Genomic DNA, 12,569 nt, shown 5'->3' with positions numbered 1-12,569 from the left:
CTCTTGAGTTTTAAACACCTTTACTCAAGCTTGTGAGTGGATAGGAGTCGGGTTGTAGGCAACATCAGAATTTTATGCCTCAAGCTAACTCTGCAGTGAAGACAAACCCTAAAGAAAAACAGCTGCTTACGGCAGCATTGGAAATCTTGGGCCATATATGGAATGTGGAAGTGTAAAGGATTTTAAGCCTTTTTCAGGAGTAGTGCCAGCATAAGAGTAGGATTGGGCAGTAATAACACTTTAATTCATTGATTATCTGAAAGTTTCCTTGCTATTTCTAATTATTGACAGCCGACATGACTAAGTCATTATTATTCTTAGTGCTGTTACATAGGAGACTTTTTTTCCCCTTAAGAACTTGGCATGGTCTGAGGCAGCATATGGGATGAGGGAGGAGATTGGTGAGAGTAGGAGCAGTAAAGCGAGGCAAAAAGAGCGACAATTCTCAGTAATCTGGGTTTGGAAGTGTTTTTAAAAATCAATGCAAAAATGTCTGGCTATTTGTTTTAGTCCTCCATGGAATCATTCCAAGAGTTATGCTCTGTTGATTATGTGTATTTAAAAAAAATCACCTCTGAATATTTTTACATATTTCATTCCTTCACATAAAATAGAGGGAGTATAATGTAGTGTTTAGAGCAGGGGTCTGGGAGTCAAGAATTCTGGGTACAGTTCTCTGCTCTGTATATGACTCTCTAACCTAGGGTAAGTCATGTAATCTCTGCCTCAGTTTCCCTATTTGTAAAATTCCATTCCTTATGTGTGTATTGTATTTGCAAAACACTTTGAGATCACTGGGTGTGAATGGCTGTGTTAATACAAAGTATTAATGGGCCATTAGCACCAAAGTGTGATTAGTGTACTGGATATGAATAACATTTGTCTCATACTTCTGCAGATATCTCGAATGGAATATGTGCATTCAAAGAACCTCATTTACCGAGATGTCAAGCCAGAGAATTTCCTTATTGGCCGGCAAGGCAATAAGAAAGAACACGTCATTCACATCATCGACTTTGGATTGGCCAAGGAGTACATTGATCCTGAAACCAAAAAACACATACCTTACAGGGAACACAAGAGCCTAACTGGAACAGCAAGATATATGTCCATCAATACACATCTTGGCAAAGGTTTGTTCGCTTTATGCTAACTTACTATGCTTTGTACTCTTTTTAATAAGAGCATTACATTCTCCTTTAGAGCTCCAACTATAGATTGGCCCATGGTGTTCCAGTACCAGTCAAGCCATCTCTAAACTATTAAATATTATATGCATTTATCATGATGGTCTCTTCTTTTAAAACTAGGCAAGGAATAATGCAGGAGAATATACAGAAGGGAACAGTTCTGCACTGGTGGAAGGGGAGGTTTGAGTAATTATTTTATATAAACATTTAAAGCAGCAGTTCTCTTCTGCTGCACAGTTCTGTGTATTTGTTCAGTTTTGCCCAGAGCCTTCCATTTTCAGTGGTTGCTGAATCAGTCCGTCACTTTGTGTACTGTTGGTAGAAGGGGATAACTGAATTTTCATAATTTTCCTAAATATTTTACATTTCCTTGACTTCATTTTACAGAATCTCATTCTCCTCGGCCCCTGCTTCAACCTTCCATGATAAGAGGGTTGTCCCTTCAGCCAGGGAAACAAGAATCTTGCTCTAAACACTTGCCGGTCTCAGAGAAAGTTGGAACAGCTGGCAGGCAGCATGTTGGGACTGTTAAATTATCTAGCCCATCACATGCCTCCTCCAAATAGCAGCTAAAGTAGGAGAACACCTTGCTCTGGTTTCCACTACATTTAACAAAGCATCACTTCGCTTTACCTGATTTTAATATCTTAGGAGAAAGAAACTTCTTTGCCCTAAGTGACTAAAATGTTGCTGTTCTAAACTTGAAAGCAATTGCTTTTGAAGTTCCAGATCAACTCCATTTTACTAAATATTTGTGTTCACTTAAACTTTTAGGTTAATGGAATATTTTGTGAGTGGCCTCTCTACGTTCCCATTTATGAGATCAAGGCAAATACACTCCTTTTGGAAGCTTCTGGAGAGTGGTGTCTGTTTGGGCCAATCCCTCCTCACTCTCCTATTTTATAGCCTCAAAAATGTTCACAAGGAGGTAGGCGGGACAGGGAGTGTGAATAGTCCCCATGGATGCTGCTCTTTAGAAGAGGTAGAAAGCTGATGGTACAGGAAGTTTTTGGAAAGCGTAGGGGACAATTTCCTGGCGCAAGTGCTAGAGGAGCCAACTAGGGGGGGCGCTTTTCTTGACCTGCTGCTCACAAACCGGGTAGAATTAGTGGGGGAAGCAAAAGTGGATGGGAATCTGGGAGGCAGTGACCATGAGTTGGTTGAGTTCAGGATCCTGACGCAGGGAAGAAAGGTAAGCAGCAGGATATGGACCCTGGACTTCAGGAAAGCAGACTTCGACTCCCTCAGGGAACGGATGGCCAGGATCCCCTGGGGGACTAACTTGAAGGGGAAAGGAGTCCAGGAGAGCTGGCTGTATTTCAAGGAATCCCTGTTGAGGTTACAGGGACAAACCATCCCGATGAGTCGAAAGAATAGTAAATATGGCAGGCGACCAGCTTGGCTTAATGGTGAAATCCTAGCGGATCTTAAACATAAAAAAGAAGCTTACAAGAAGTGGAAGGTTGGACATATGACCAGGGAAGAGTATAAAAATATTGCTCGGGCATGTAGGAATGTTATCAGGAGGGCCAAATCGCACCTGGAGCTGCAGCTAGCCAGAGATGTCAAGAGTAACAAGAAGGGTTTCTTCAGGTATGTTGGCAACAAGAAGAAAGCCAAGGAATGTGTGGGCCCCTTACTGAATGAGGGAGGCAACCTAGTGACAGAGGATGTGGAAAAAGCTAATGTACTCAATGCTTTTTTTGCCTCTGTTTTCACTAACAAGGTCAGCTCCCAGACTGCTGCGCTGGGCATCACAAAATGGGGAAGAGATGGCCAGCCCTCTGTGGAGATAGAGGTGGTTAGGGACTATTTAGAAAAGCTGGACGTGCACAAGTCCATGGGGCCGGACGAGTTGCATCCGAGAGTGCTGAAGGAATTGGCGGCTGTGATTGCAGAGCCATTGGCCATTATCTTTGAAAACTCGTGGCGAACGGGGGAAGTCCCGGATGACTGGAAAAAGGCTAATGTAGTGCCAATCTTTAAAAAAGGGAAGAAGGAGGATCCTGGGAACTACAGGCCAGTCAGCCTCACTTCAGTCCCTGGAAAAATCATGGGGCAGGTCCTCAAAGAATCAATCCTGAAGCACTTGCATGAGAGTACTGGTTCTGTGGATGAAGGGAAAGCAGTGGATGTATTGTTTCTTGACTTTAGCAAAGCTTTTGACATGGTCTCCCACAGTATTCTTGTCAGCAAGTTAAGGAAGTATGGGCTGGATGAATGCACTACAAGGTGGGTAGAAAGCTGGCTAGATTGTCGGGCTCAACGGGTAGTGATCAATGGCTCCATATCTAGTTGGCAGCCGGTATCAAGTGGAGTGCCCCAAGGGTCGGTCCTGGGGCCGGTTTTGTTCAATATCTTCATAAATGATCTGGAGGATGGTGTGGATTGCACTCTCAGCAAATTTGCGGATGATACTAAACTGGGAGGAGTGGTAGGTACGCTGGAGGGGAGGGATAGGATACAGAAAGACCTAGACAAATTGGAGGATTGGGCCAAAAGAAATCTGATGAGGTTCAATAAGGATAAGTGCAGGGTCCTGCACTTAGGACAGAAGAACCCAATGCACAGCTACAGACTAGGGACCGAATGGCTAGGTAGCAGTTCTGCGGAAAAGGACCTAGGGGTGGCAGTGGACGAGAAGCTGGATATGAGTCAGCAGTGTGCCCTTGTTGCCAAGAAGGCCAATGGCATTTTGGGATGTATAAGTAGGGGCATAGCGAGCAGATCGAGGGACGTGATCGTCCCCCTCTATTCGACATTGGTGAGGCCTCATCTGGAGTACTGTGTCCAGTTTTGGGCCCCACACTTCAAGAAGGATGTGGATAAATTGGAGAGAGTCCAGCGAAGGGCAACAAAAATGATTAGGGGACTGGAACACATGAGTTATGAGGAGAGGCTGAGGGAGCTGGGATTGTTTAGCCTGCAGAAGAGAAGAATGAGGGGGGATTTGATAGCTGCTTTCAATTACCTGAAAGGGGGTTCCAGAGAGGATGGTTCTAGACTATTCTCATTGGTAGAAGAGGACAGGACAAGGAGTAATGGTCTCAAGTTGCAGTGGGAGAGGTTTAGATTGGATATTAGGAAAAACTTTCACTAAGAGGGTGGTGAAACACTGGAATGCGTTACCTAGGGAGGTGGTAGAATCTCCTTCCTTAGAGGTTTTTAAGGTCAGGCTTGACAAAGCCCTGGCTGGGATGATTTAACTGGGAATTGGTCCTGCTTTGAGCAGGGGGTTGGACTAGATGACCTTCTGGGGTCCCTTCCAACCCTGATATTCTATGATTCTATGATTCCTTGATCCTACAACTGGGAATGTGCAGAGGCTGTTCTCAAACTCCACTAACTGGTGAATAACCTTGATTTTTATTGTTGATAGGGTGACCAGATGTCCCGATTGTATAGGGACAGTCCCGATTTTGGGGTCTTTTTCTTATATAGGCTCTTATTACCTCCCACCCCCATCCCAATTTTTCACATTTGCTGTCTGGTCACCCTAATTGTTGATGAACACTGATTTGTAAGTATGCAGGATGTGAAAGGAAATGTTTTTAAAAGTTTGGGTGATTTAACTATGGTCTTCAAAACTATTTTTGCACCAAGTCACTCAAGTCCCAAAAGGAGAATAGTACTTGTTTTTATATTTTAAATTATTAATTATACCATGTACTTTCTGTATGCAATGGATTTATTTTCATTGCAGCTTTTCTAGCTTACTTTAAAGGCCTTGCTTTTGGAAAGTATAGTTATTTCTAAGATGTTTTTAATTTTGGGAAGGTGCTGTTGGGCCCTTATTGTCTTATGTGGATAGTTGTTCCACCTAGTTTAGACAACATGTTAAGACCTTGTGCAGTGCATCTATCATCCTAACTACTTAAGAGGGGCCTATTGTTACAGGAAGATGTAGCAATTGAGACTCTTGTAATAGGTTGGAGGCATTGCAGGAAGCCACAGTATGAGTGGTGTCTTGCTAGTGAATTTGGCCCAGATGAAGTTTCCTCCTGCATAAAGGTGGGGAGAGTGTATAATCAAAGTCCTCCCTAGATCATCATTGCCAATTTCTTGTTAATGATTTAATGCTGAGCATTATTACTCTAATCAAACTGACTATGGCATTTTACCAGTCCTTTTCCAAGGTCAAAGATCCTGACTCTCTTGCTGATAACTGTATCCATATTGTAATTATTTTCCCCATTGAATTAAGAGTTGTATCCTTCCTATTTACAGCTACATCAGTAATATGCAGTAGTTGCCTTTTTAGCCTCTCCTCTTCACATACTATTTTGAGAGCTACATTTGCTAGGTAGTTTCCAAGACACATCATGCTGTGCAAAGGACTGCTTGCTCCTCTTCATGCAAATTACACAGCACAGGGACAGCTCTTTAAGCATATTGTGTTTCTACATGTGGGTTGGATGACTGGATTTGCTCCACATGCCTGGCTCTGAATGTGTGAGCTGCCTGCAGATGGAAGTAATGGCAGACTAGTCTGTAACCTAGCTTAACTTCAGTTTTTTAATTCCTGGGGACAGCAGGTTGATCCATAAACTGCATCTTAAACAGAGTTCAGAACTTTTTCTAAAACATCATAAACTAGAAATCAAACATATTGAAGCTGGGGTTTCCTAGCTTTGAAAACTTGAAATCAAGCATTTTGGGTCATATTGAACGATACAAGGAAAAAGCTCCATTTGTATCTGAACTAATAAATGAAATACTTAGGATTGGTGTCCTCTATTGCATCGGTTCTTGAACTTTCATAATGTAGGCCCGCATCTTAATGGATTATCTTCTGGACACATCCCGTCTCACCTGTGATCATATGGACCACCTTCTCTCCCATTAACAATCATATAACATCTTTGTGGCAACTGCAGCAAACACTTGTAAGGAAAAGAAACGGGGAAGTATTTCTTTTTAATTGCTGTGATGTAATGAGCTATAAAAACAGTTGGAAAAGAGCCAGCAACATGTGACCTATCCAGTCTCTACAGGATGGTCATCAAATGCTTCAGACCACCATCACTCTTGAGATCACAGTTTAGGGACTGTTTTACTCTTGTACTATTGCTACTTTAATCCTCCATTTTGATCTGAGTAACATAAGAATTTAAACATTCTCTATTGTACAGCATGTCCAGCCTTTGCGTAGGCCAGTTACAGCTAGCTGATTTTTTTCTTTTTTTTTAATTTGGCATTTATTTGCTTTGGCCAGTTTTAGGTATTCTTATACAAGAGGATGATCTGAGCTATAATAACTTTTGTGCATATGGAAAGATAAGTAAATAGACTTTTCATGTAATAGATTTCAGAAATAAATCTGGTTGCTGAACCAGTTAGTTTTACTTCAGTAGCTGAAGCAATAACATGTAGTCTCTTGTGCCTTTCAGAGCAAAGTCGGCGAGATGACTTGGAAGCCCTTGGCCACATGTTCATGTATTTCCTTCGAGGCAGTCTGCCCTGGCAAGGGCTCAAGGTATATGTTAAAATGTATCACTTAGTGAATTTTAGACAGCAAAATCTACTTTCTTGGCCTCACATTTTTCATTCTTCTTCTCTGCTGGAATCTTTTTAGGAAAATTTGAACAAAATTTCCATTTTCTTTGAGATCCAGGAAGTGGGTGGGAAGACCCTTCCAGCTGTGTGTGCTTAAAATAAAAAAAACAAAACTAACCACACGTGGACATAGTAAAAATGACCAAAGATTGAAGCTTTGCAAAGATGTAATTATCTCATTATGAACTAGTGTCTGTGTGTGTAAAACCTTTGGGATATGATTTGACAGCTATGACTGTTTGAAAGCAGCACATGAAACATGGGCACTAAAAATTAAGGCTACAGTTACATGGTTAAGGGCCACATCCTACGCTACTTTCTCAGACAAACTCTTATTGACTTCAGTTGAAGTTCTTCCTCAGTGCAGAGTTTGATACTACATATGCAATAGTTGCTTCAAGGAACTTAGGGCTTGTCTTCATGTGCTACAGCAGTACCCACGCAGCTGCACTACTGTAATGCTTTAGTGAAAGCCTCCTGTGCCAATGGGTGAGCTTCTGCCATCGACAAAATTAATCCACCTCCCCGAGAGGCAATAGCTATATAGACATAGCATTGTCAATATGGGGGAGAGGGGGTTAGTTCAGTATAGCTACATTGCTCAGGGATTAATTTTTCATACCCCTGAGTGACAGTTACACTGATATAGGTTCGTAGACCTGCCTCAGACTCTACTGTTAAAATGATCAGCGCTCATAAGCTACACCAGTGCATTAGTTCCTAAGCAAGGAGTTTATTAATACTGTTGACACAGCCTTTAAGTGCTGCAAACTTATTTTTCTTTTATAAACAAAAAAGGCTACTACAACTGAAAGACTAGAGGGGGAAATGTTTCTGCAGGGTGCTCTCTTCGTATTTCTGTTTATTCCTGTTCTTGAGAAGGGCCACTTCAGTTCCTCAGAGTGACGCATTTATGAAGGAAAAGAGGAAGGTGGGCAGAGTGTGAATGTGCATAGGACACCCTCAGAGAGCCACAGTTAATACCAGAGAGGGAGAGGAATTATTTAAGCTCAGTACCACTGTGGACACAAGAATAAATGGATATAAACTGGCCATCGGGAAGTTTAGACTTGAAATTACATGAAGGTTTCTAACCATCAGAGGAGTGAAGTTCTGAAACAGCCTTCCAAGGGAAGCAGTGGGGGCAAAAGACCTATCTGGCTTCAAGATTAAACTCGATAAGTTTATGGAGGAGATGGTATGATGGGATAACATGATTTTGGCAATTAATTGATCTTTAACTATTCATGATAAATAGACGCGATGGGATGTTAGATGGGGGGGATCTGAGTTACTACAGAGAATTCTTTCCTAGGTATCTGGCTGGTGAATCTTGCCCACATGCTCAGAGTTCAGCTGATCGCTATATTTGGGGTCAGGAAGGAATTTTCCTCCAGGGCCCTGGGGTTTTTTTCGCCTTCCTCTGTAGCATGGGGCACAGGTTACTCGCTGGAGGATTCTCTGCACCTTCAAGTCTTTAAACCATGATTTGAGGACTTCAATAGCTCAGACATAAGTGAGAGGTTTATTTCAGGAGTGGGTGGGTGAGATTCTGTGGCCTGCATTGTGCAGGTGGTCAGATTAAGATGATCATAATGGTCCCTTCTGACCTTAATATCTATGAATGTATAAGTGACCTCTCTTCCTCTGTTTTGAGTTTGTTTTCTTTGTTAATTTAATAGCATTTTGCATATTGTCACTTTCTCCAATTTTTTGAGACTCCTTCAGAGAGCAACAAAGGAGAGAGAGAGACGCAGATGTGGTATCTGAATCTACTTTTAAAGCTTTTTTTGAAAAGATGAGATTTCAAATTTACTGATTACTTTTAAAACACAGGTTTCAGAATGGTAGCCATGTTAGTATGTATCAGTAAAAACAATGAGGAGTCCTTGTGGCACCTTAGAGACTAACTAATTTATTTGGGCATAAGCTTTTGTGGGCTAAAACCCACTTCATCAGATGCATGGAGTGGAATATACAAGTAGGCAGGTATAAATACACAGCACATGAAAAGATGGGAGTTGCCTTACCAAGTGGGGGGTCAGTGTTAATGAGCCAATTCAATTAAGGTGAAAGTGGTCTCTTCTCAACAGTTGACAAGAAGGGGTGAATACCAAGGGGGGTGGGAAATCATCACTTTTGTAGTGCAAATGAGGCCAATGCAATCAAGGTGGCCAATTGACAAAGTGTGAGTATCCCTCTGCTGATGCTCACATCCTGTCAACTGTTTGAAATGGGCCACCTTGATTGCACTGGCTTCATTTGCACTACAAAAGTGATTTTTCCCCCTCCCTTGGTATTCACCCCTTCTTGTCAACTGTTGAGAAGAGGCCACTTCCACCTTAATTGAAATGGCTCATTAGCACTGTCCCCAACCCACCCACCCACCCCCGCACTTAGTAAGGCAACTCCCATCTTTTCATGTGCTGTGTATTTATACCTGCCTACTGTATTTTCCACTCCATGCATCTGATGAAGTGGGTTTTAGCCCACAAAAGCTTATGCCCAAATAAATTAATTAGTCTCTAAGGTGCCACAAGGACTCCCCATTGTTATTTTTTTAAAAACACAATTCTACTTTGAAAAGTAAACAATTCTACTTTGAAACGTAACTGCATAAAACATCTTACTCAGACCCTTGTGTATTCAGCCAGCTCTTCTGATTTAAGTAATAAAAAGAAATATACTATTTATCTTGTTAGCACTGCAGAACCAATATCACTTTGGGAGAGTGAGTTGGATTCTGTACTGAACAGCACAATCGTTAACTAAATTCCAATTACAGGGGCAAAAATCTTTTCTCATTTACACCTTTGAAATCCTGCTGTAGACAGGGTTAGATATGGTAAATGAGGACCATATTGTAGAAGCTTTTGAGTGGAGATGTGTGAGCCAGAAATAATAATTCTTTGCACTTAGGTTCCAGTTTGAATTTGCAGTGCTAGCAATTAGGAAATTCTTGTAAACTGAGAATTCGATCACTATTTGTATAGCAAATCCACTGAGACACAAAAATGGAACACACAATGGAATTTCTAGAGCTCATGTCTAGTAGCACAGGGGTTCTCCACCTTTTTTTTTTTCTCTGAACCTCCTACCCCAAACATGCTAAACTCCACAGCCCACCTGTGACACAACTACTGTTTTTCTGCATATGAAAGCTAGAGCCAACGTTGCGGGGTAGCAAGCAGGGCAATTGCCTGAGGCTTTGTGCCACAGGGGGCCCTGCAGAGCGAAGTTGCTCAGGCTTTGGCTTCAGCCTATGTGGCATGGCAGGGTTCCAGGGCAGCTGGGCTTTCGCCCCCATGGGGCAGTGTAATTCCAGGGCAGCTGAGAGTTCAACCCCCATGGGATGGCGGGATTCAGGTTGAGAACTGCTGCACTAGCAAAATTAACTCAGTTGCATCTTACTTGTATACTATTTTGTGTTCTTGTTTTCCTTAAATATGTAACAAAAAGTAGTAAAGTTATGTTGGAAGGTGTTAATGACTGCCATCAATCATGTCAATGGGTATAATAAGAACCCTTCAATCAGTCTAAAAGAAGCAGCAACTAAATGCCTCTTTGTGTAGTGATAGTTGAAACAAATGAAGCTACCATCCAAGGCAGTGACTATCCTGTCAGGGCAGGAGCAGAAGCTAAGTCATGTTGCCTATGGGGTTTCCCTGGAGACCATTTGCAAATGCAGGGGCTTTGACACTGATTTGTTTCAACAGTGTGTGTCTGAGACAGAAAACTAGTAAACACTGAGAGAAACCGTCATGAGCATGGCCCTGAGAGGGAACAGAAACAGAGCTCCTTGGGTCACAGGACTCTCTGGAAATGCAAGCTTGGGGATTATGGACAAGGAAACTCAGTTTGTTCCTACTTTGTTCAGGAAAACAGAACTTTGGGTACATTCTTCGTAAACACAATTTCCCCAGAGAAATATCTGACTTATATAATCAATTTATCTTCCTAACTGAAACAACCTGGCAAGACTCTGAATATTGGCTAACTGCCAATATTGGACCAAGAGGTCACGCTATCTTAAGTGACACATTTGAGCAAGAATACCAATAAGTACTTATGAGGCTATCAGAAAATGAAGTTTTTAATTGCCTGACTTTCTGTGGTCTTAATCATGAATCTTTGATATTGTTATAATTTTTACATTTAATTCTTAAATTAAAAGGGGAAAAATTAGTGCTCCTTTATGATGTAATGTCAAGAGCCTCAAGTTTTTTCTTGCCTGAGAAATATCAGGAATATCACTTCTCAACTTCCCTACTTCTGCTGGAGACGCAATGGAAGACCGGATAGAGGTTTAGGGGAAAAGTACTGAGCTGAAACTTGAGCTACTGCTTTCCTAGCAATTAGAGGATGCTTAGTTAAACTCTTTGGGTTAAAATTTGTTAAAACCTGTAACACAAACTCAGGCACTCAGCTAAGGTATTTTTCATAGTTATAGATTCTAAGGCCAGAAGGGGGTCCACTGTAATCATCTAGTGTGACTTCCTATGTAACAGGCCATAGAACTCCCCAAAATAATTCCTTCTGAAGAGCAGATCTTTTCAAAAAACATCTAGTCTTGATTTAAACATTGTCAGCGATGGAGAATCCCCAATGACCCTTGGTAAGTTGTTCCAATGGCTTATTACTTTCACTATTATTGATAATTCTCCCATTTCTATCTAGTAATGGACAAATACCATTGTTAGGATTCTTTTTGTTCCTAATATAGTTTTAAAACTCTCATTGCCCTTAACTCTGCTGGCCATACATTTCTTCTATTGTCCCTTTGCTTCCCTTATCAATTTTCTACCATTCCTACATTCTGATTTATATTCATGACTATCACCTTCCACTTTCTTGTATTTGTTATATATAATGTTGGTTTTTTTAATTGATGGGATCAGTATGAGAAACTGATTAGGATAAAATAGAAACCCGGATTACATTTGATAAAAATTATATATTTCTAATTAGACGTTGTCGCTCTTCTAATGGAGGGCTGGAAAGTCTGTAGCTCAGGTTTCAGTCTGTTGTGATCTCCCTTTCCCACACTGGGTTTCCAGTGGGACCTCCATGAAGAGAAGTAAAGTCCTATTCGTGAGTGTGTTTTTAAAACACAAACACACAATTTTTAGATACTCTATAAATCATAAAAAAGCAATAAAAATATCAAGAATATTTTTATTTGCACTTCTCCTATACTTGTCATTTAAAGTGTTTCTTTGGCATTTGGTTCCTGGCAATTACTTTTTACAATGTTTTGTTCATGAATTCTGATAACATATATTTGTTTCCACATATTAGTCTCTCTTCCTCCTTCCCGTTTATGATATATTTAACTTTTGTCATTGGACTTTGTGTTCATTACATCACTATGTATAATGATACTTCCCCCCCACACACACACACAAAATGTTTAAAATCAGACAGACTTTAAAGTAGGTTACAGGTTTCAGAGTGGTAGCCGTGTTAGTCTGTACCAGCAAAAAAAACGAGAAGTACTTGTGGCACCTTAGAGACTAACGCATTTATTTGGGCATAAGCTTATATTTTCCACTGCATGCATCCGATGAAGTGGGTTTTAGCCCACGAAAGCTTATGCCCAAATAAATGTGTTAGTCTCTAAGTGCCACAAGTACTCCTCATTTTTTTTAAAGTAGGTGAGTTTGCTAGCCTCTCAGTTACATGGTTTGTTGTATGTTCAGCTTACTTACAAAATGCAAATGTTTTAACAGGCACACTTAGTATTTGAGTCTCCAAGTGCAGATCGATGTAGGAATAATCATTTAGACACAGGGTAAATTGCTCGGGCACCTTCCCACCCTGCAG

At 41.1% G+C, this 12,569-nt stretch overlaps 1 protein-coding gene across 15 annotated transcripts in view; it reads left to right on the top strand.

Annotated features, from left to right (window-relative positions):
• CSNK1G1 (casein kinase 1 gamma 1) overlaps positions 1–12,569 on the top strand; it is a 258,375-nt gene that overhangs the window by 186,457 nt on the left and 59,349 nt on the right. For all 15 annotated transcript variants that reach the window (XM_073363225.2, XM_073363224.2, XM_073363223.2 and 12 more), the window contains 2 exons: positions 899–1,133; positions 6,581–6,666. In XM_073363225.2, coding sequence (XP_073219326.1) covers positions 899–1,133; positions 6,581–6,666 — 321 coding nt within the window. The remainder of the gene's footprint in view (positions 1–898; positions 1,134–6,580; positions 6,667–12,569) is intronic.

The sequence above is a fragment of the Lepidochelys kempii genome, chromosome 10, assembly GCF_965140285.1.
Source record: "Lepidochelys kempii isolate rLepKem1 chromosome 10, rLepKem1.hap1, whole genome shotgun sequence".
Classification (NCBI taxonomy): domain Eukaryota; kingdom Metazoa; phylum Chordata; order Testudines; family Cheloniidae; genus Lepidochelys; species Lepidochelys kempii.
This window is presented reverse-complemented; position numbering and strand designations above follow the sequence as displayed.